This window comes from Musca domestica, unplaced genomic scaffold, assembly GCF_030504385.1.
Source record: "Musca domestica strain aabys unplaced genomic scaffold, Musca_domestica.polishedcontigs.V.1.1 15, whole genome shotgun sequence".
Classification (NCBI taxonomy): Eukaryota; Metazoa; Arthropoda; class Insecta; order Diptera; family Muscidae; genus Musca; species Musca domestica.
The window spans coordinates 4,887,994-4,911,894 of record NW_026712207.1 but is presented as its reverse complement, the minus strand read 5'-3'; the positions used below and the strand labels follow the sequence as shown (position 1 = coordinate 4,911,894).

Here is a 23,901-nt window from a genome sequence, read left to right as displayed (position 1 = left end):
TTCTAAGGAACGTGAATTTTTTAACAATTCTTCCTCCAAGGATCGCGGAACTTGGATTTTTTTAAAAATACTTTTTCCAAGGACCAAGTAACCTGGATTTTTTTTAAAAATGTTTTTTCAGGGACCTACGAACGTGGATTTTTTAAAAATATTTTTTAAGCATCAAGAGTCCTGGATTTTTTAAAAATATTTTTTAGGACCAAGGAACGTGTTTTTTATAAATATATTTTTCAAGGACCAAGGCATGTGGATGTTTTAAAAATATAATTTTTAGGGACCAATGATTGTGGATTTTTTTTAAATATTTTTTTCAAGGACCAAAGAATTTGGATATTTTAAAAATACTTATTCAATGACCAATGAACGTGGATATGTTTAAAATATTTTTTTAAGGACCAAAAAACATGGATTTTTATAAAATATTTTTTTGAAAGAGCAATAAACGTAGATTTGTTAAAAATATTTTTTTTCAAGGACCAATAAACATGGATTTTTTAAAAATATTTTTTTAAGGACCAATAAACGTGGATTTTTTCTAACTTTTTAAAAATATATTTCAAGGACCAAATTTCTTAGATTTTACATGTATTTTTCAAGGACCAATATACCAAAAAACCAGGTTTTTAAGAATATTTTTTTCAAGGACCCAGAGAGAGGTTAATGTAAATTTTTTAAGATTTTTTTTTCAAGTACATTGACATACAGTTCAAATTTGAGGTATATTTAAGGGTCCAAGATATACATTTACCACCTGTATTTTTAGAACTATTTGTTGAAAGACCTAACGAGCAAAAAAATCTTTATAATAAAACTATTTTTCCAATATCAATAGACCGACAATTTTTAATAAATTTAACAATGTTTTAATCCGAAACAGATGTTCTTTTATAGGTCTTCTTTTGACAGGGATCCTATCGAGGTCCCCTACACATTATACTGAAATTTCCCTTTCTCCTTTCACTAAAACTGCCCTTCTAGATTCAAATCCCTTTCACACTCACCCCTTCCTTTGCTTTCGACATGCGAGGTATCCAGCAACGATGTTGTGGTCAACGACGATGGCGTGGAACTCGATGTTATCACACCATGTTGCGGATGATGCGGTGAACAACCGGCCGGTTGTAGGGTATCCAGACGATAACGTTGACCCGTTGTTGCCGCCGAAACGGTGGAAATACAATTTCCATTTAGAACTAAGCTCGGTGTACTATGGCTAATGCCGGCAGATCCGGAGTTATGGACCGGCAGGCCTATACAATTCGCAGCCGTATTGCTATTCTGTACGGAGGGTAGGGTGTCCAGGGTATCGCTGAGGCGTTGACTTGAATAGATGTCGCTGTGGGAAAGAAAAAAATAATTGATTCAATATTGGAATTTTAGTAAGTTTGTAGAGGCTTTTGATACCCACCTAAACGCACTGGACGCCCCAAAAAATGTACTACGATCCTGCAGTGCCGCTTTGGCCTTCTCCACACTCTGTTTCAGCTGCTCGAATGTGGATTGATGAAAACGATATGATGTCCAGTCGGGTGAACATTGACCCAAGGTTATACAATCCTCGGTCTTGACCTGGGCCAGTGTCGGCGGTGACACTCGCTTCAGGTCCAGAGCCGTCTGATATGAGCAGGAATTTTCGTACATGTTTACAAATCCACCGCCACCACCAACAACTTCGGTCAGTGGCGCTACCGTTGACCAACTCAATTTAGCAACACCGGGTGCACACAAAGGAACTGATGTCCACTTTAGCCTAAAAGGAAATGAAGAAGAAAGGTGGGTTTTTAAAACAAATTTGATTGTTGGGTGGTGAGAAGAATGAAAAAATCAATGTAAAATGTATAATGATAAATCTTTAAATTCATGTCTTAAAAATCAAGGATTTTAGGTCAAGAAAAATATACCATAAATACCAATAGCCGTGAATTTTTAAAAGAATATTATTGTCAAGGACCAATAGGCGCGGATTTTTTAAAAAATATTTTTTCTCAAGGACAGGTAGGCGTGGATTTTTTAAAAATATTTTTTCTCAAGGACAAATAGGCGCAGATTTTTTCAAGAATATTTTTTCTCAAGGACCAATAAGCGTAGATTTTATAAAGATTTTTTTTCAAGGGCCAATAGGTGTGGATTTTTTATAAAATATTTTTTTTTCAAGGGCCAATAGGTGTGGATTTGTTTACAAATATTTTTTTTTCAAGGACCAATAGGCGTGGATTTGTTTACAAATATTTTTTTTTCATGGACCAATAGACCTGGATTTTTTAAAGAATATTTTTTCATGGACCAATAGACGTGGATTTTTTAAAGAATATTTTTTCATGGACCAATAGACGTGGATTTTTTAAAGAATATTTTTTCATGGACCAATAGACGTGGATTTTTTAAAGAATATTTTTTTTCAGGGACCAATAGGCGTGGATTTGTTTACAAATATTTTTTCCATGAACCAATAGACGTGGATTTTTTAAAGAATACTTTTTCCATGGACCAATAGACGTGAATTTTTTAAAGAATATTTTTTTTTCAAGGACCGATAGGCGTGGATTTGTTTACAAATATTTTTTCCATGGACCAATAGACGTGGATTTTTTAAAGAATACTTTTTCTCATGGACCAATAGACGTGAATTTTTTAAAGAATATTTTTTTTTCAAGGACCGATAGGCGTGGATTTTTTATCAATATTTTTTTCATGGACCAATAGACGTGGATTTTTTAAAGAATATTTTTTCTCAAGGACCAATAGGCGTGGATTTTTTTATGAATATTTTTTTCATGGGCCAATAGACGTAGATTTTTTAAAGAATATTTTTTTCAAGGACCAATTGGCGTGAATTTTTTTAAGAATATTTTTTTCAAGGACCAATTGGCGTGGATTTTTTTAAGAATATTTTTTCTCAAGGACCAATTGGCGTGGATTTTTTTAAGAATATTTTTTCTCAAGGACCAATTGGCGTGGATTTTTTTAAGAATATTTTTTTGCAAGGGCCAATAGGTGAGGATTTTTTATAAAATATTTTTTTGCAAGGGCCAGTAGATGAGGATTTTTTATAATATATTTTTTTGCAAAGGCCAATAGGTGAGGATTTTTTATAAAATATTTTTTGAAGCGCCAATAGGCGTGGATTTTGTTAAGAATATTTTTTGAAGCGCCAATAGACGTGGATTTTTTATAAAATATTTTTTGAAGCGCCAATAGACGTGGATTTTTTATAAAATATTTTTTGAAGCGCCAATAGGCGTGGATTTTTTATAAAATATTTTTTGAAGCGCCAATAGACGTGGATTTTTTATAAAATATTTTTTGAAGCGCCAATAGACGTGGATTTTTTATAAAATATTTTTTGAAGCGCCAATAGGCGTGGATTTTGTTAAGAATATTTTTTTCATGGACCAATAGACTTGGATTTTTTAGAGAATATTTTTTCTTAAGGACCAATAGACGTGGATTTTTTAAAGGATATTTTTTCTCAAGGACCAAAAGGCGTGGATTTTTTAAAGATTTTTTTTTCAAAGACAATAGGCGTGGATTTTTTAAAGAATTTTTTTTTCAAAGACAATAGGCGTGGATTTTTTAAAGAATTTTTTTTCAAGGACCAATAGGCGTGGATGTTTTAAAGAATATTTTTTCAATTACCAATAGGCGTGGATGTTTTAAAGAATATTTTTTCAAGAACCAATAGGCGAGGGGTTTTTGAAAATCATTTTTTTCAAGGGAAAAAGGCGTGGGTTTTTTTAAAGAATATTTTTTCAAGGACCAATAAGCGTGGATGTTTTAAAGAATATTTTTTCAAGAACCAATAGGCAAGGGGTTTTTGAAAATCATTTTTTTCAAGGGAAAAAGGCGTGGGTTTTTTTTAAAGAATATGTTTTTTAAGAACCAATAGGCGAGGGGTTTTTAAAAATTATTTTTTTTAAGAACCAATAGGCGAGGGGTTTTTAAAAATTATTTTTTTTTTAAGAACCAATAGGCGAGGGGTTTTTAAAAATAATTTTTTTCAAGGGCAAAAAGGCGTGGGTTTTTTAAAGAATATTTTTTTCAAGGACCAATAGGCGAGGGGTTTTTAAAAATAATTTTTTTCAAGGGCAAAAAGGCGTGGGTTTTTTTTAAAGAATATTTTTTTCAAGGGCAAAAAGGCGTGGGTTTTTTTTTAAAGAATATTTTTTCAAGGACCAATAGGCGAGGGGTTTTTAAAAATATTTTTTTTCAAGGGCAAAAAGGCGTGTGTTTTTTTTATGAATATTTTTTCAAGAACCAATATGCGAGGGGTTTTTAAAAATAATTTTTTTCAAGGGCAAAAAGGCGTGGGTTTTTTTTATAGAATATTTTTTTCAAAGACCAATAGGCGTGGATTTCCTAAAGAATATTTTTTTTCAAGGACCAATAGGCGTGGATTTCCTAAAGAATATTTTTTTTTATAATTTTTTTTAAGGGTCAATGGGCGTGGATTTTTTATAAAACGTTTTTTTCAGGGGCCAATAGGTGAAGATTTTTTATAAAATATTTTTTTTTTCAAGGGCCAATAGGCGTGGATTTTTAATAAAATATTTTTTCAAAGGCAATAAAGCATGGATTTAAAAAAAATCAATGCCAAAGAATAGTGGATTTTTTAAAACCATTTCATGGAAACACCAATTGTTGTGGTTTTCTCAAGAATTATATGTTTCAATATTTTTGAAAAAATTATCAATCTGAATGATAGAGACTACCTTAATTATTCTCGTCGTATTCCAGTCCGTTTTTTGCTGATTTATTTTCACTTCAAATATTTTTTTGCACATAACCTCACATATTAGCATAAATCATTCTCATGACGAGAGAAAACGTTTCCCTCGAACTGGTAATTAGAGTTTCATTGGATTTTAATTATACAAAGCCGTACAAATGCTTGGGAATATATCATGGTGGTGGCATTATAAAAATTTGCATATTTATTTTATTGTTTATGCTGTTGCAGAGAACAACAACTACTAAATATAGACACACATTTGTTTAAATTTATGAACGCAATTTTGAAAATGGAGAGAACAAAAAAGAAAAAACTGGAAAAAGTTATTTATGAACGAATTCAAAAATTATAATAAACCAAACTTTAACAATGGATGGATGGATAGATAATGCGTAAAGGAGGCCTTGTTCGTATCCCACAGTGTATGTGTGTGAGCCTCTGTGTGTGTGTTTGTGTTTAGTTTGAAAATATCCATTATTATCCTGCTGCCCGGCTGCCTGGCAGGCAGGCAATACACCTGCCTGAATTGTATGAATATATGTAACTTTAATTATGCCACCATTCTCCTGTGGAACAATATGATATGGTGGTATTATCCTTTTCTACTGAAAGGTCCTTCCCACCATTTACATTGTAAAGTTTTCTCTCCGACATATTCAATAGCTCGTCTCTGTTTATGTTAAGTCATTATTGTGTGTTGTTAGAAGAGGTAGCCCACATTTGGGTATGGAGTTCGGTTGGATTTCCACTTATCTGACAACGCGTTAGCAAATAGTCAAATGAAATATACGCTGATGAATAAATCGCTTACTTTTACCCTCCCTCCCCATATCATCCCGCTCCCATCGTCCATTATTCGCATTCAAAATTTTCAGTTATCGTCATTACAAAAAGCCGGTCGTCCTCAACGCATAAACCTCCTTTTGCCAATGTGAACGGCGTTTGTGTCGGAAGTTCAATATTTTGATTTATGTTTCTAAATTTATGCCATGATATTCGTTAAACCAACACACAGACACACACACATTCTCAGGGTAATCATCACACGTTGCTCTTTGGGGTATAAAAATTCACTGCTTGGATGAGTGCGTATCTAAATATTTACTTTAGAATAGATTAGAATGAGCAAAAAAAATGTATTCAAATATTCAAAAATGGAAGAGAAGATATTCGAATTATTCGAAATTTTCTTAAATTTTTTTTTTCAAGGATCAGCAAACGTAGATTTTTTAAAGAATATTTTTTCAAGGATCCAGAATTGAGGATTTTTTAAAGAATATTTTTTCAAGGATCAAAAAACGCGAAATTCTTAAAGAATATTTTTTTTCAAGGATCAGCAAACGTGGATTTTTTTAAAGAATATTTTTTTCAAGGATCAACAAACGGGGATTTTTTAAAGAATACTTTTTTCAAGGATCTACAAACGTGGATTTTTTAAAGAATATTTTTTCAAGGATCAACAAAGTGGATTTTTTAAAGAATATTTTTTCAAGGATCAACAAACGTGGATTTTTTAAAGAATATTTTTTCAAGGATCAACAAACGTGGATTTTTTAAAGAATATTTTTTTCAAGAATCAACAAACGTGGATTTTTTCAAGAATATTTTTTTCAAGGATCAACAAACGTGGTTTTAAAGAATATTTTTTTCAAGGATCAACAAACGTGGATTTTTTAAAGAATATTTTCTTCAAGGATCAAAAAATGTGGATTTTTTAAAGAATATTTTCTTCAAGGATCAACAAACGTGGATTTCTTAAAGAATATTTTTTTCAAGAATCAACAAACGTGGATTTTTTCAAGAATATTTTTTTCAAGGATCAACAAACGTGGTTTTAAAGAATATTTTTTTCAAGGATCAACAAACGTGGATTTTTTAAAGAATATTTTCTTTAAGGATCAAAAAATGTGGATTTTTTAAAGAATATTTTTTTCAAGGATCAACAAACGTGGATTTTTTAAAGAATATTATTTTCAAGGATCAACAAATGTGGATTTTTTAAAAAATATTTTTTTTCAAGGATCAACAAAACGTGGATTTTTTAAAGAATACTCTTTTTAAGGATCAACAAAACGTGGATTTTTTAAAGAATACTCTTTTCAAGGATCAACAAACGTTGATTTCTCAAAGAATATTTTTTTCAAGGATCAAATAACGTGGATTTTTTTTAATTATTTTTTTTAAGGATCAAATAACGTGGATTTTTTTAAGTAATATTTTTTTCAAGGATCAAATAACGTGGATTTTTTTAAGTAATATTTTTTTCAAGGTTGTTGGGTTTTTTTAAAGAATATTTTTGTCAAGGATCAAGAAAATGTGGATTTTTTAAAGAATATTTTTTTCAAGGATCAACAAAACGTGGAGTTTTTAAAGAATATTTTTTTCAAGTACCAACAAACATGGATTTCTTAAAGGATATTTTTTCAAGGACAAACAAACGTGAATTTTTTAAAGAATATTTTTTCAAGGATCAACAAAACGTGGAGTTTTTAAAGAATATTTTTTTCAAGGATCAACAAATGTGGATTTCTTAAAGGATATTTTTTCAAGGGCCAACAAACGTGGATTTTTTAAAGAATATTTTTTTCAAGGATCAACAAACCTAGATTTTTTAACGAATATTTTTTTTTTAAGGATCAACAAACCTAAATTTTTTAACGAATATTTTTTTCAAGGATCAACAAACCTAGATTTTTTAACGAATATTTTTTTTCAATGATCAACAAACGTGGATTTTTTAAAGAATATTTTTTTTCAATGATCAACAAACGTGGATTTTTTAAAGAATATTTTTTTAAGGATCAACAAACGTGGATTTTTTAAAGAATATTTTTTTCAAGGATCCAAAAACGTGGATTTTTACAAGAATATTTTTTTCAATGATCAACAAACGTGGATTTTTTAAAGAATATTTTTTTCAACGATCAACAAACGTGGATTTTTTAAAGAATATTTTTTTCAACGATCAACAAAGGTGGATTTTTTAAAGAATATTTTTTCAAGGATCAACAAACGTGGATGTTTTTAAGAATATTTTTTTCAAGGATCAACAGACGCGGATTTTTTAAAGAATATTATTTTAAGGATCAACAGACGCGGATTTTTTTTAAGAATATTATTTCAAGGATCAACAAACGTGGATTTTTTAAAGAATATTTTTCAAGGACTAACAGGCGTAGATTTTTTAAAGAATATTTTTCAAGGACTAACAGGCGTAGATTTTTTAAAGAATTTTTTTCAAGGATCAACAAACCTAGATTTTTTAAAGAATATATTTTTCAAGGATCAACAAACCTAGATTTTTTAACGAATATTTTTTTTTCAAGGATCAACAAACGTGGATTTTTTAAAGAATATTTTTTTCAATGATCAACAACGTGGATTTTTTAAAGAATATTTTTAAGAATATTTTTTCAAGGATCAACAAAAGTAGATTTTTTAAAGAATATTTTTTTTAAGGATGAACAAACGTGGATTTTTTAAAAAATATTTTTTCAAGGATCAACAAACGTGGATTTTTTAAAGAATATTTTTTTCAAGGATCAACAAAAGTAGATTTTTTAAAGAATAATTTTTTCAAGGATCAACAAAAGTAGATTTTTTAAAGAATATTTTTTTTAAGGATGAACAAACGTGGATTTTTTAAAGAATATTTTTTTCAATGACCAACGGTCGTAGATTTTTTAAAGAATATTTTTTTCAATGACCAACGGTCGTAGATTTTTTTAAAGAATATTTTTTATGGATCAACAAACGTTGATTTTTTAAGGAATAATTTTTCAGGATCAACAAAAGTGGATTTTTTGAATGATTAACAAACGTGGATTTTTTAAAGAATATATTTTTCAAGGATCAACAAACGTGGATTATTTAAAGAATATTTTTTCAAGGATCAACAAGCATGGATTTTTTTAAACAATATTTTTCCCAGGAGCAACAAACGTGGATTTTTTAAAGAATATTTTTTTCAAAAATCAACAAACGTGGATTTTTTAAAGAATATTTTTTTCAAGGATCAACAAACGTGGATTTTTTAAAGAATATTTTTTTCAAGGATCAACAAACGTGGATTTTTTAAAGAATATTTTTTTCAATGACCAACGGTCGTAGATTTTTTAAAGAATATTTTTTTCAATGACCAACGGTCGTAGATTTTTTAAAGAATATTTTTTTCAAAGATCAACAAACGTGGATATTTAAAAAAAATTTTTTCAATGATCAACAAACGAAAATTTTTTAAGGAATAATTTTTTTCAAGGACCAATAGACAAAGTCTAAAAACGGAGCTTCGGCTCATTGTACCGTATCATAACTCGAACATACCTTCGGTAAGCTGCCAAAACCAAACAAATCCCAATCCATCTTTGAAGGCCTGGACGTCTCCTACCAAACATACCTACCGTGAGCCGCCCAAACCGAACAGCCAAGACCATATCTTCTCACGAGTGTCTCTAACGTAAACTGCCGTCCCGAACATTTCCAGCACGGATCCTCCAATCTGTCACAGATGACTTGGAAAAAAACATCTCAACCTTCTACATCGTAACTCATTAACCCAGCGATTATTCATTAAAATTGCCGATTACCTTCAAATCTTCAATATCCCGAAAGCAGGCGTGAGTCCGAAAACAAACATTAAATCAATGAAACTTCTTATTCACACTCCCAGGGAGGAATCTACTCTTCTTATTTCATAGGTGTATTTGGCTTATCTTAGTCGACCAGAAAACCACGATACAAAACGTGAATTTTTTAACCTATTTTTTTGAAGAATCCAAGAAACGTAGATTTTTTTAAATATTCTTTTCAGAAAACAACCGACAAACAAACAAACAACAAAGGTTTTTTAAAAATATTTTTTTATGAATCAACCAACAAAGGTGGATTTAAAAAAAATCAGGAATCATTTTTTTTCAAGGACTAGTAGGCGTGTATTTTTTTAAGAATATTTTTTTCGAGGGTGGATTTTTCAAAGAATTTTTTTTTTCAGGACCAACGGTCGTGGATTTTTTTAAAAGAATATTTCTTCAAGGACAAATAGGCTTGGATTCTTTAAAGGATATTTTTCAAAGACCATTAGGCGTAGATTTTTTAAGGAATACTTTTATCAAGGACTAACAGGCGTAGATTTTTTAAGGAATATTTTTTTCAAGGACTAACAGGCGTAGATTTTTTAAGGAATATTTTTTTCAAGGACCAATAGGCTTGGATTTTTTAAAGGAAAGTTTTTTCAAGGACCAACAAACGAGGATTTTGTAAAGAATGTTTTTTTCAAGGACCAACAGGAGTAAATTTTTTGAAGAATATTTTTTTCAAGGACCAACAGGCGTAGATTTTTTAAAGAATATTTTTTCAAGGATCAACAAACGTGGATTTTTTAAAGAATATTTTTTCCAGGATCAACAAGCGTGGTTTTTTAAAGAATATTTTTTTCAAGGATCTACAAACGTGGATTTTTTAAAGAATATTTTTTTCAACGATCAACAAAGGTGGATTTTTTAAAGAATATTTTTTCAAGGATCAACAAACGTGGATGTTTTTAAGAATATTTTTTCAAGGATCAACAAACGTGGATTTTTTAAATAATACTTTTTTCAAGGATCAACAAACGTGGATTTTTTAAAGAATATTTCTTCAAGGGCAAATAAGCTTGGATTTTTTAAAGAATAAATATTTTGGAGCTTGGATTTTTTAAAGAATATTTTTTAAGGACCAACAGGCATGGATTTTTTAAAGAATATTTGATAAGGACCAACAGTCGTGGATTTTTTAATACTTTTATTTTTATTTATTTATTATTTTTTATTTATTTATTTGTTATTTATTATTTATTTATTATTTTTTATTTATTTATTATTATTATATTAAAAAATCTGACCCAGTGTGTTCATCCATAATCTAAATCTCTCTTTAACATCACTTTCTTGGCTATCTCTTATCTTCGACATTTTTGCTTTATCCGCCCACTTTGTTGTTGCGACCTCCCCTTTTGAACGCCCTAAGTAGGATAATGACAAAATTACAAACCATTAAATCAACTCGGAAGCAGTCGTAGCCATAAAAGAGAACAGAGCACAGATGACGAACATACGTCGCTTCATTTGTTGGTCTCAAAAAAATACGAGGACGTATGCCGATAATTAGTAGACACGAATACCAAAAACAACAGCAACAACAACAACATGACAAAAATAATAATCCAAAGATTAAATCAGTTATAAATGAAATGGATAAAACAAACAAATCTCAAACAACGACATCGACAACCTAAAAACTGTTACATTTTAATGTTTCGTAGCCTCCCACCCCCAACCATTCCACCACCTCCCTCCCCTCCATTCAGTCTTCAGTGTGGTATAATGATGATACTTTGTTAGCTCTTTTTTGATGTTCTTTTTTTCTCATTCACTCCATGGCATAGTCGCTTGTTATTTATATCGAAACAATGCTGTGTTCGCCGTTGTCTGCTGGTTCATGGCATCTCGTTATGTAACACGCGCAAAGCCATCCGCCAAGGACATCCGGTACGCGCGCGGCAATACACCACCATATATACGATATAGAGACGACCAAAAGGGCATGCTACATATAACCACCCATACAGCAGCTAACCAGAAACATTGTATCACATAAAAGCCGAACAACGCTTGGAATATCATCAGCATGCGAGCAAAGCAAAGCGTTGTGATTGGTAGCGGGTGAAACCTCTTGTGTGGTAAGGAGGGTTTTTATCTGAGCCCATGATGCGTATACTTAACGTGTTAACATGAGAGATTCGTATGGATGTTATGAATACCTTTGGTGCTCCGGTAGGCTTTTACGCCACAAACGAACATAAACACTTCTTCACACGCACACACACATGCATATATTTATATTAAGGGTCTATTAAAATGAGATACATTTTGATATGAATTCAAAGTGAGGAGGAAGGCATGGGAAGCTGAGTACGACACAGTGGTTCAAAAAATAAAAGGTATCAGAAAGTGCGGACCGATGTGTTCCATCTTAACACCAGACCTTGGGTTAATGTAAATATTGTGACTGAGGGTATAAAAATCGGAATTCAAAATCCCAATATTGGCTTAAAGGCAGTCTGTAAAAATTATAATTTTAAGACCTTAATAGAGGCTAAAAGAACTATTTTTTTAAATCGAAAGTGGCTCAAGATATTCGTTCAAAATCTATATTTAGAACTTCGATATCTGTCTCGAAATCTTGGTAATTTTTAAGAATTTTATTGAAGGAAACGCTGACCAATAATTGTAGGTTTTAGGAAAAATTTTTCCAGGATCTCCTGACCACAAGAATTGGATTATTTTTGGATAATTTGTTGAGGACCTTCTGACAAAAAAAATGTGGATCTTCGCCGTCCCCAAAATAGTGAAAGGAAGAATATTCTTTAAGGACCTCTACGGAAAAATCTTTAATTGTTTTAAAGAAAATATTCAAGGAAATCTTTACAAAGTAATAACGAACAATTTTTCAAGGACATCTTGACCAAAAATGTTAGACTATTTAAGAAAAAGTTTTTCAAGGACCTGCTGACCAAAAATGGATTATTTAAAAAAACTCCTTTCCAAGAATTATTCAATATTATTTTGAGAATAATCTGACTATATATCGTGTTTTTTTTTTTTAAATTCTGGGTCAGATAGACCTTCCTGGATCTCCTCTCCAAAAATCTGCAAAAATTTAAAGATATTTTTTCAAGGACCTCAAATGTTCAAGGACATCTTTAAAAAGTATTAAGAAAATTTCTCAAGGACATCCTGACCTAAAATGTTGGACTATTTAAGGAAAAGTTCGTTCGCCACTAATAAACAAACGTTGTTTTTATAAAAACAACAATAAAGGGATTAAACCTGACCATTTTGCAACAGGAAAAGTTTTTCAAGGACCTGCTGACCAAAAATCGGTTATTTTTTTCCCAAAATGATTCACAATTATTTTAAGGACCTTCTGGAGATATATAGTGTTTTTTAATATTTTTACGATTTTTGGATCAGATAGACCTTCAAAGAACTCCTCTCCAAAAATCGGTAAATTTAAAGATTTTTTCAGGACTTAATTTCTATTTAATTTTGTCCAGATTTTTTTAATTTAAAATTTTTATTGTGTGGAAACGCTATTTGCCAAAAATCTTCCACATTGATCTCCCTTTTGGGACAACACTTATATAGAAATACCTAATGACTTTAGATGTTGCTATGGTCTTGGCCAAATTTACCAATCGATTTAACTTTAATTTGGTTTCTTATGGCGTAAAACACTTGCTTCTGATTCTACGATAGTGCCTGAAAAAAAATTAACCTACATTTTATTCTTTGAGGCTCAAAAAATATTCTTTAAACCCCCCATTTAAGACCTCAATCGTAGCTCAAAAAATATTCTTGAAAATCCACGTTCCTGACTTTGATAATTCCTTAAATTCAAAAATATTTGAAAATCCACACTTAAAACCTTGACTCAAAAAATATATAGTTAAAAACCCACTTTAAAGGGAGTGACTCAAAAATTCTTCAAAAATCCACAGATTTTGCTTCGACAAAGCTCAAGAGATATAAATATTCATTAAAAATCCTCATACGAGGCTGAAAAATACTCTTTAAAAATACGCATTTAAAACATCGGTTGTTGCTCAAGAAATATTCTTAAAAATCCAGATTTGTTGCTCAAAACTGTTCAATGCTCTTCAAAGGCGCTTTTAAGGCTTAGATAGTAGTACAGAAAATATTCTTTCAAAAAAAAAAAAAAATCTTTAAATCTCCGACCACATTCTTTGATAAATCTTAAGAATGATTTTAAAAATCTACATTTAAGGCTTGATAATCACTCAAAAATATTATTTATAATTCCATTTTCAAGGCATCGTTGTTGGCTGAAAATACATTATTTTTAAATCCATTTTTAAGACCTCGAACGTAGTTCAAAAAATATTCCGTAAAAATCCAAATTTAAATTCTAGTTTGTGGCTCAAAAATATTCTTTTTTATATCCACATTTAAGGCCTTGATAGTGGTTTAAAAGATATTCTTTTGAAATTTCATATTTAAATCCTCGATATTGGCTACATTTAAGGCCTCGACTGTGACTAAAAATATTCTAAAATATTCGATATTTAAGACCTCGACCGCGGCTCAGAAATATTTTTTTTAAAAATCCACGTTTAAGACCTAAATAGTGGTTCAAAAATATTATTTCAAATTCTTTACTTAAGGCCACAACAGTTGATTAAAAAAATATTACTTTAAATCCACATTTAAAACCTCGATAGTGTCTGCAAAAATCCACATTTAACCGACTTAACAAATATTCTTTAAAACTTAAATTTAAGGCATCGGTAGTGCCTCTAAAAACATTCTTTTAAAAAACAAATTTAATGCCTCGATAGTGGCTCAAAAATATTCTTAAAAAAATATTAGAAGATTGGAAAGAAGTTGATTAAAAAATTATATAAAGTCCACACCAAAGACTCCTACAGTTTCTCAAAACTATTCTAAAAAATCCACATTTTTGGCTTCGAAAATACAGGTTTGTAGCTTTAATATTCGGCTAAAAATATTCTTTAAAAATCCACTAAAAATATTCATTAAAAGTCCGCACTTAAGTCTTCTATAGTTGCTTAGGAAATATTCTTTAAAAATTCCCTGTTTGAGGCTCTGATAGTCTCAAGAAAAATATTTAAAAAAAAATCACTCACTCTCTCACTCAAGTCATTAAAAACTTTTCTTTAGAAGTCCAAATTTTTAAATCTGAGAGAATCTCAAAAAATTCGTAAAACTCTTCTTCAAAATCGCGTAAAAAATCCTTTTCTGTGTGAAATAATTTTTTAGGACCAATTATTATTTTGCATTTTATATCAGTGTATATATTCCCTCTCATACACCCTCCGTATTTGTGCATCCTCCCCATTTATGTTTGAATTTTGTTTTATTCATTTAGCGTAACGCAACTTTTATGAACGATGATAAGACAGGCGTGTGCAGGCACTTTATTATAATGTCAACTGGGGTAAGTGTGCAACCGTACCGCCTCCACCGTTCCACCCACCCACTGCCGTAGCTTTGTTCAATTGAATTTTATTCATTTAGGCTTTAAGACAACATCTATTTGTGGACAAATAAAATATGTTCTCGTTGGCAATCAGAGCTTATTAGGTTTTTTGAATTTAAAAGGATAATATTACATTACATCGGAAGGATAATAGTACACGTTAGCTACCAAATGACACATAGGGAGAAAAGATGATAAATATACTACATGGTGGACGAGGATTAATATTTCGAGGTGTTACAAAGTATTTGACCCAATCAAATTCGTCATACACGAAATGATTATAATTATAATTTAAAGTTCAAAGGACTGAATATGTCGAACATTTATATCTTTTAAATTCGGACTTGTATTGCCCATTTGGTGCACAATTAATTTGAATTCGGATATAAATATATATGGAAGCTATATCCAAATCTGAACCGATCTCGATAAAATTTGGTAAAGATATTTCTGAGCTGTATTTGATATATTTCCCTGAAGATCGTTGTTACGGAGTGCATATTACGGCTGTGGGTAACAAATATAACAAATCGGATGAACAGTATATATGGGAGCTATAGCTATATCTGAACATATCTTCACCAAATTTAACATATTAGCTTCTAGACTCAATTCGGTCGTAAGTGCCAAATTCCATCCCATTTGGGTAAATATTAGATGTTTGGTGCACAGTAAAAGGTAAATCAGACGAAGTTATATATGGGAGCTATATCCAAATCTGAACCGATCCCGACAAAATTTAGCAAAGGTATTTCTGAGCTGTATTTGATATATTTCCCCAAATATTGTTGTTACAGAGTGCATATTACGGCTGCGGAGGACTAAAATAACAAATCGGATGAACGATATATATATGGGAGCTATAGCTATATCTGAACCGATTTCGATCAAATTTGGCATACTTAATTTCAGGCCTAATTTGGTTGTATGTGCAAAATTCCATACTATTCGGGCTGATATTACACATTTGGCGCAGAACAAAAAGCAAATCGGACGAAGATATATATGGGAGCTATATCAAAAATTTTACCGATTATCTCCAATTTCAATAGGGTTCGTCCTTGGACCAAACAAATGATTTGTGCGAAATTTCATCTGGATCGGGTAATAAATGCGAACTGTACTTTGTTTTCAAAAATATATGGACAGACGGACAGACGGACGGGCGGACGGACAGGCATAAATCGTCTCAGAATGTGATTCTATGCAGATCATCAAAAGGAAATATGGGTCTATCTCGTTTCCTTTTGCCTGTTATAAACAAATGCACAAATACATAATACCCTGACCACCTTGTGGTGAAGTTCAAGACTAATTTTTTATACTATCCACCAGTTTTAAGATTTCATTATATGGCGGCGATATCTACATTGCATATTCTAGAGATGGGAGAATTATAATCAGAAGGCAGCCTTACAGGGAGGCTATACCAAAAAAACCTTAATTGCATTTTTGCGAGAAGTTAACGTACCTCCAGAAAACCTGAAATATCAAATTATAAGTGATTTTGTTGGAAATTTTGCCAGAAACCTAGAAATATGGCGAAAATCTGAATTTACCTTGCTAATTTCAATACCACGGATGACCTAAATCTTACTATGATCCTATATTCACCACTGAAGATTGTCGATATGGTTCAACTTTGTAACAAGTACCTCCATCATAAATGGCCAAAGTGTCGAAAAAGTCAGTCAGTCAGTCGGTCAAAATGTGTAATGAAATGAAGCGATTAGAGTTCACACACAAGTCCAAACTTTAAATACGGCAACATTTGCACCAGACTCACGTTAGGTGCAAAAATGGAAAATCTCCGTCTATACGTTCAGGTTCTTGTTGAGGTTAAAATCTTGAATAATTCTGATTAAAAAACAAGTAAAATAGTATCAGTCGTTTTGCAGACAGATTTATACCCCCAGCCTTGAGTTATGAATATTCAAACTGTGGTCCCTTTATGGGGGGAGGTCTCCGAAGCAGGTTTCCTACTGTTGACCCTTTATGGGGGAGGTTTCGAAGCAGTTGACCAATATTGACCAAGTCTGATAAAAATATTACAACGTGCCAAATTTGGACTATATCGACTACTTCCTATAATTTATAAGAGATATGTGCACATTTTGGAAATTGTGACCCTTTGTGGGTGAGGTACCAGAAGGGGTTTGCAGATATATATCATCTTCACATCAGATCTTGCCTTAGCAAAAATATTTGGATGTTTGAAATTTAAAGAAAATTGGATGCTTATCTCGCTTTCTTTGAGCGTTTTGTTTTTCCAAAAAAAATTGAACCCTGTGTGGGGCAGGTCCCAAAAGAAATGACCCGATCTGTACGATCTTTATTACAGATTTTGTGTTTATGGAAATATTTAGATGTACCAAGTCTGAATCGAATCGGATGTTAATATCGTCTTTTTTTTTTTTTTTTGAAAAAATCTTGACCCTTTGTGGGGGAGGTACCAGAAGGAATATATCCATATATTCCATCTTCACCCCAGCCCTTGGATTAATAAAAATATTGTGATGTGTATAATTTGAAGACAATCGGACTCTTATATCATATTTTATAAGAATTACAATTATTCAAAATTTGGACCCTTTGTGGGAGAGGTACTGGATGGATTGTACCGATATTATCCATTTTCGCACCTGCCGTAGCACTAATGCAAATATTAGGATTTGCAAAGTTGGAACAAAATCGGATTATTCTTTCTCTTTCTGTGCTGAAAATTATTTTCTTTGAAAATTTTGACATTTTGTGGGGGGAGGTAGCAGAAGAAGTGGATCGCTATTGCTCATCTCCGAACTCGATCTAAGTTTGACAAAAATATAACGATATAATAAGTTTGGACCAAATCGAAAACTCCCTTAGAGATTTATCATGCACACCAGCCAGACAGACGGACGAACGGACATCGCTAGATCGACTCCAAATATCCTGAAACGGATTTGGCCCAAAGAGACCTAGGGTCTAAAACCGTTATTTCGATGAGACACGTTTTGCCCGTATCAAATGATATATACCCTCTCTAGCCATATGGCTGATGTAAATGTAAAAATTATGGCGTTTGACTTTGTTGCAGTTTTTTTTATCTCACCCGTGCATATGACTCTAACATCATATGTAATCGGACTTTTAGACGTTTTCTGGAACCGGAATTTTGAAATTAAAGCTAATTTGCTTCACCTATTGATGAAATTTATAAGTATTTTAAACCAGGAAATTATTTTATATTGGAGGGTGAAATAACAATTTGAAGCTGATTCGGATTAATACTGGGGTTCAAACGTCAAAAATTTCGAAAATTGGGAGGTAAATTTATCAGCGTCTTATACCTAAAGGTAGGGCCATATAATCTATTTCCATATCGGACAAATGTCAAAAAACAGTCGATTTTTTTTTAAATCGCCTTTAATTTTTTTTCCGTCCAGAATACAAAATATGTGAAATGAGGTTCCCGACAAGTACTTTTAGGTAGAAGTAGTTTAAGTAGAAATTACGAACTTTTTTACTCTTTAATGTGAATATACCATAAAGAAGACGCAGTGCAAAAATCTTTGAAAAGACTTGCTGGCCGCAAATTGTAGATATTTCAATGACTTTCCGGCAAAAAAATCAAGAATTTCTGAATCAAGAAACGTATTCAAAATAGATGAAAAAATGTTACATTTTTAATATATTAAATGTATCGTTCGTCTTGTAATTCATAGTAAAATTCATTTAAGACCATACATGTAGGTCTGTGGTAATCACTCTCACTTTTGAAGGGATCGATTTCGATGGCTAGAATATGTCGGAAAATTTTTATGGAATTGAAATTGTCCATATTGGGGTTAGCCAAATTTTCATGTAATTGTTTCATATGTTAGTTTTTGGCTATTTGGTAGTAGCAGAAGCAGAAAATTATCAAAGGTTGCGAATTAGACCCCAAAAAACGCTTCCGCCCACTTTATTTTTTTTTTTGACTGGCTTTAACCACATTTTTGTCCAACCAATTCCACTGGCAATAGGAGTTACAGATGGAACTCGCTCGAATATTAAATCCCTATATTTTTATTATCAAAAGATTGATTCACTTCATGGTGGAGGATATAAAAAGTTCGGTCTTTTTAATTGTTGAAACATTTTTCAAGGACCTCAGATTAACAGAGAACATTTTTAAAAGGTCTCCCTGCAAAAAACATTTCTAATTTCTAAGAATTGTTATTTTTTCGAACAAAAATTGCTGATGTTTGAAAATTCATTCAAGGATTTGAGGCCACAAAGTTGGCAATTTTTTTTTTCTTAATAATAATTATACCCTACACCACAAGGTGGTCAGGGTATTATGTTTTTGTGCATTTGTTTGTAACAGGCAAAAGGAAACGAGATAGACCCATAGTTATTTTTGATGATCTGCATAGAATCACATTCTGAGTCGATTTATGCATGTCCGTCCGTCCGTCTATCCGTCCGTCCGTCTGTTCATGTATTTTTGTAAAAAAAAGTACAGTTCACATTTATTGCCCGATCCAGATGAAATTTTGCACAAATCATTTGTTTGGCCCAAGGACGAACCCTATTGAAATTGGAGGTAATCGGTCAAAATTTAGATATAGCTCCCACATATAAGTATCTTCGTCCGATTTGCCTTTTATTGTGCACCAAACGTGTAATATCAGCCCGAATAGTATGGAATTTTGCACATACAACCAAATTAGGCCTGAAAATAAGTATGCCAAATTTGATTGAAATCGGTTCAGATATAGCTGTAGCTCCCATATATATTGTTCATCCGATTTGTTATTTTTGTCCCCCGCAACCGTAATATGCACTCTGTAAAAACAATATTTGGGGAAATATATCAAATACAGCTCAGAAATATCTTTGCCAAATTTTATCGAGATCGGTTCAGATTTGGATATAGCTCCCATATATAACTTCGTCCGACTTAAATTTTATTGTACACCAAACGTCTAATATTTGCCCAAATGGGATGGAATTCGGCACTTACGACCGAATTGAGTCTAGAAGCTAGTATGTCAAATTTGGTGAAGATCGGTTCAGATATAGCTATAGCTCCCATATATATTGTTCATCCGATTTGTTATATTTGTTACCCACAGCCGTAATATGCACTCCGTAACAACGATATTCAGGAAAATATATCAAATACAGCTCAGAAATATATTTGCCAAAGTTTAACGAGATCGGTTCAGATTTGGATATAGCTCCCATATATATCATTATCCAATTCAAATTAATTGTGCACCAAATGGGCAATACAAGTCCGAATTAAAAAGATACAAATGCTTCAGCATATTTAGTCTTTTGAACTTTAAATTATAATTATAACCATAGCGTGTATGATTGAATTCTTCCATAAAAAAACTTTCAATTGTTATGCGGAGCTCTACTAAATTAGCAAAGTGGTGTAGAGTATCATAAAGTCGACCCCGCCCGACTTTAAGACTTTCTTTACTGTTTTTTTTTTTTTCTGGTAAACATCGTGAAATTGTTAATAACTGCCATACATTCTATCGCACCGAACAGTAGGCTACGAGTTGATATCAGTTAGCATACTAGCTGATATTTTTAAACTTGATCAGGGTTTTTAAATTTAGTAAGGACAAATTGTAAAGTAATTATGCTGAACACTTATATGTAAAATAGCTGCTTACCTTATTTTTGTTGTTCTTGTTTTAATCCGTGTAAGCAGCAATTAATGATTTGTTGTGATTTTAATTTTCTCGTAATTCCTCCAAAAGATTGCCTTGGCGTCGGCAAACACCAATTTCTATTAAATCAATTTTTAGTTATTTAAGGTTTCGTTGCTGTTGTTGTTTTTATTTACCTTCGCTTTGTCTCAATTCTCACACACACTTTCACTTGGAAGCGGATATGCCGATAATTTGTCAACACAATCGACCACAAAGTCGGCACAGACACTCTCACTCACACACACAAACACCGCCGCACAAAACAATAACGGAAGGAGTCCAAAGGACAGGAAACTCAAAGGTTTGTTTTGCCCTTTAAAGTATGCAACTATTTTTGTACGATTCGGGGTCCTGTAGACGCGTCGTCAACACACCGACACAAAGAAACACACACACACACAGCGTAAGATTTGCGAATAGTTTCACGGGAAACTCCTGGAGAACAGGTGGATGGTGAATTTGGGCAAAAGAAGTTTGGTTGGTTGGTTGACGTTGGCAGACGTTAGTTTGTTTGTGTTTTTTTTCGGGGCGAAAAACTCTCCAATGAAAACGAAACCGTAACAAAATTTCAATAATTTCCGTTTGAATGGTGCTGTCCGTTTGTTCGTTTCACTGGCAAAACCGGAGTATAGGAAATAGCCGTCCTCGTCGACGACGTCTATTGTCGTCGAGCTTTTAATAATAATAATAATGATTATGATGTTGCGCCTGAAGGTATGCTTCAATTTCTGTGTATCTCCTCTGCCAATAGAAAAACACTGTTCACAGTTCACTCACTAAATTTCAAATCATGTATTCCCGAACTTCAGCTTCGTAGAAGTACTTTTTATGATTCTTTTTTTTTTTGGTAAAAAAAAATTATGCCGAATGGCCACACACTGTGAGCTGTCCTGGGCCAAGAAAAGGAAACACTGACAAGAAGCAACAAGCTCTCTGGTGGCCAACTTTTTCGTATTGCGGTAACTAATGTGTGGTGCAAACGTTGTCCCAACTCTTGGCTGTCTGATGGGATATGACCACTTGGTGCCAGACAATATCAAGTTCCGATACTATATGTCACAAATGCTCGCACACACACACACTCACAGAGATTTGTGTGAAGGATGTGTGGACTTTTTTATAGTTATTTTTTGTTGTTGTTTTTTCTTGATTTTTTGATGTTTTAGTGAAGGTGCGCTCTTCACGTTGTTTTTGCATCCAGTCGCTTAAAGGTTTAAATTTTGATTAAACATGTCCTGGAGCTCAAATGTCCTGCTGCTCTACTACCATTTGCTTTTTTTGTTGTTGATGTTGTTGTTGTCGTTGAGAGCTCCAAACAAAGCCTTTAACAATACCATGACAAACTGTGTGTGGGTGGGTGAATGGCTTTTCTTCTTGGAAATATTCTCGCCAGGAAGGTTGTTGGCTGTTTTTCTTGTTGCTATCTTTGTTGTTGTGCCAGACGTTAACACTGGATGTGCCTGGGTTGTGAGGGCCCAGAATTGTGGTGGATGATGAAATTTGTTGCTATTGCTGTTCCGAGCACCAGAACTGTGTCTCAGGCTAACCTTAACCACAAAGTATTGGACAACAATAACAACAACAACAAAATGGCTGTTTATCATATTCCCAGCTATATTGGGACCATGGCGCTGCTTCACACCACTGGCATATGAGCGTGGCTGGCGTTGGATCATCCATCCATTTCGCTTTTAAGATGGCGTCGTTACGTTGCGGTTCGATAATAATTTACTCCTCCCACCGAGAACAACAAGTAGCGTGGCGTATAGACATTTAATACGCCTGGCTGTTCTATGAGCCAGCCAACATAACATCACACAAGATCTGTATCTCAGACGCATACGTTGCCATATACGATTCCATGGCATAGGCACACATACAAACAAACAAACAAACACCACCATTGCTAAGGCAAAGATACTTGCAGGGATTCCCAGTGTATGTGTGATTGCGTGTGTATGTCTTTGTGTCTCCATAACTGTTGTTGCTATTAATCCTTCGCAAGGATGCCTCAGTATTGTCACACTCTTCTTACATTTTTGGTATGACAAGCGTCTGCGCAAAAACAAACCCTCCGCCTGTACACAGCACATCATCGGCTCATCGGTAGGCGGAGTTACGCACATCCTGTGTGTGTGTGTCGTCTATCTCTGCAACGATGCTCCTCCATTTCAATTTATATCTTAAATTTCAAAATACAACATTTCTTATCTACGATTTTCACACTTTAAAGTCGGCCAGCAACGAATATCATCAGGACAAGCCAAAAAGTGACCAACATTTTGAAAGGAGTCTCTGTGTATAACTCATGGCCAGTGTGTCCATTCTGAAAGCAGAAAAAAAAAATAAAAGATAAAAACATGAAATCAGAACAAAAGTAAATAAGTAAACAAAAGGGTGAAGAAAGAAAAAAAAAAAAACTTTTCAATATTCTTAAAGTTTTCTTGTTCGGCGATATGGGAAAAAACTTTTGCTGATATATTGGCCAACCTACGGCTATTTATTGTTGTAGTTGTTGTTGATAAAAGATGAGTGTTAAGATTTCCATTTTTTCGAAGTAAGCCAATAAACTGTTAATGGACAACGAGTTTCAAGGGTTGCTATATATATTTCAGACCTAGGAACAGGAGAGGCAGTAGATAGGAAATATATCAAGAAGCACTCTTTAAAGTCATTCTATAGGATCTACAGAGCTCAGATGTTGCCTTTCTATAAGATAGGAACGTCTTTAAACAAATTCTGTAGATTGAAGGTCTTCTATAAACAGAAGGCCTGCTAAAATTCTTCTAAAAACAGTTTAAAAAGTTTCAGGCGGTTTTGCCGACAGATGTGTACCCTCAGCCAATATTCGATTATTTAAATATATTTTGGCTTTTGTTAAAATTATTAAAATTGTTGACCCTCTATGGAGTATCGGACCTAAATAAATATGATATAAATATAGTGACATGCCAGGTTTGGACTATATAGAACACTGTCTTCACTTTATTTGAGATATGTGATAATTTTTAGAAAATTTTAAAATGTGCATGAGGTACCAGATATAGTCGACCGAAGTATTCCATTTTCATACTTCATCTAATACCGATAAAAATATTGGCATAATCACACGAAAATCGAACATTTATATCCAATTTATGGGAAATCTTAAATTCCATATTCATCTCAGGATTCTGGTTGAGAGACATATATTTAGTATAGCATGTTGTAAAGAATCGCTGAGTTATTTCGCAATTTATGACAGATTAAAGTATTGAAAATTGTGTCCCTTTGTGGGTGATGTACCAGAAGGGGTCCGTAGATATATAGCATCTTCACAACAGATCTTGTGTTAGCAAAAATAATTGGGTATGTGAAATTTGAAGAGAGTTGGATGCTTATTTCGCTTTCTTTGAGCGTTTTGTTTTTCATAATCTTGAA

The 23,901-nt window shown here is 32.7% G+C and overlaps 1 protein-coding gene across 1 annotated transcript; it reads right to left on the bottom strand.

Annotated features, from left to right (window-relative positions):
• Nucleotides 1-960: 960 nt before the first annotated feature.
• Nucleotides 961-22,085, bottom strand: LOC101889122 (DNA-binding protein D-ETS-3-like). The gene is made up of 3 exons (XM_059119823.1): nucleotides 21,748-22,085; nucleotides 1,409-1,750; nucleotides 961-1,336 (listed from the first exon to the last, which is right to left on the bottom strand). The coding sequence occupies exons 1-3, from the start codon at nucleotides 22,083-22,085 to the stop codon at nucleotides 961-963; spliced, it is 1,056 nt and encodes a 351-aa protein (XP_058975806.1).
• Nucleotides 22,086-23,901: the final 1,816 nt, after the last annotated feature.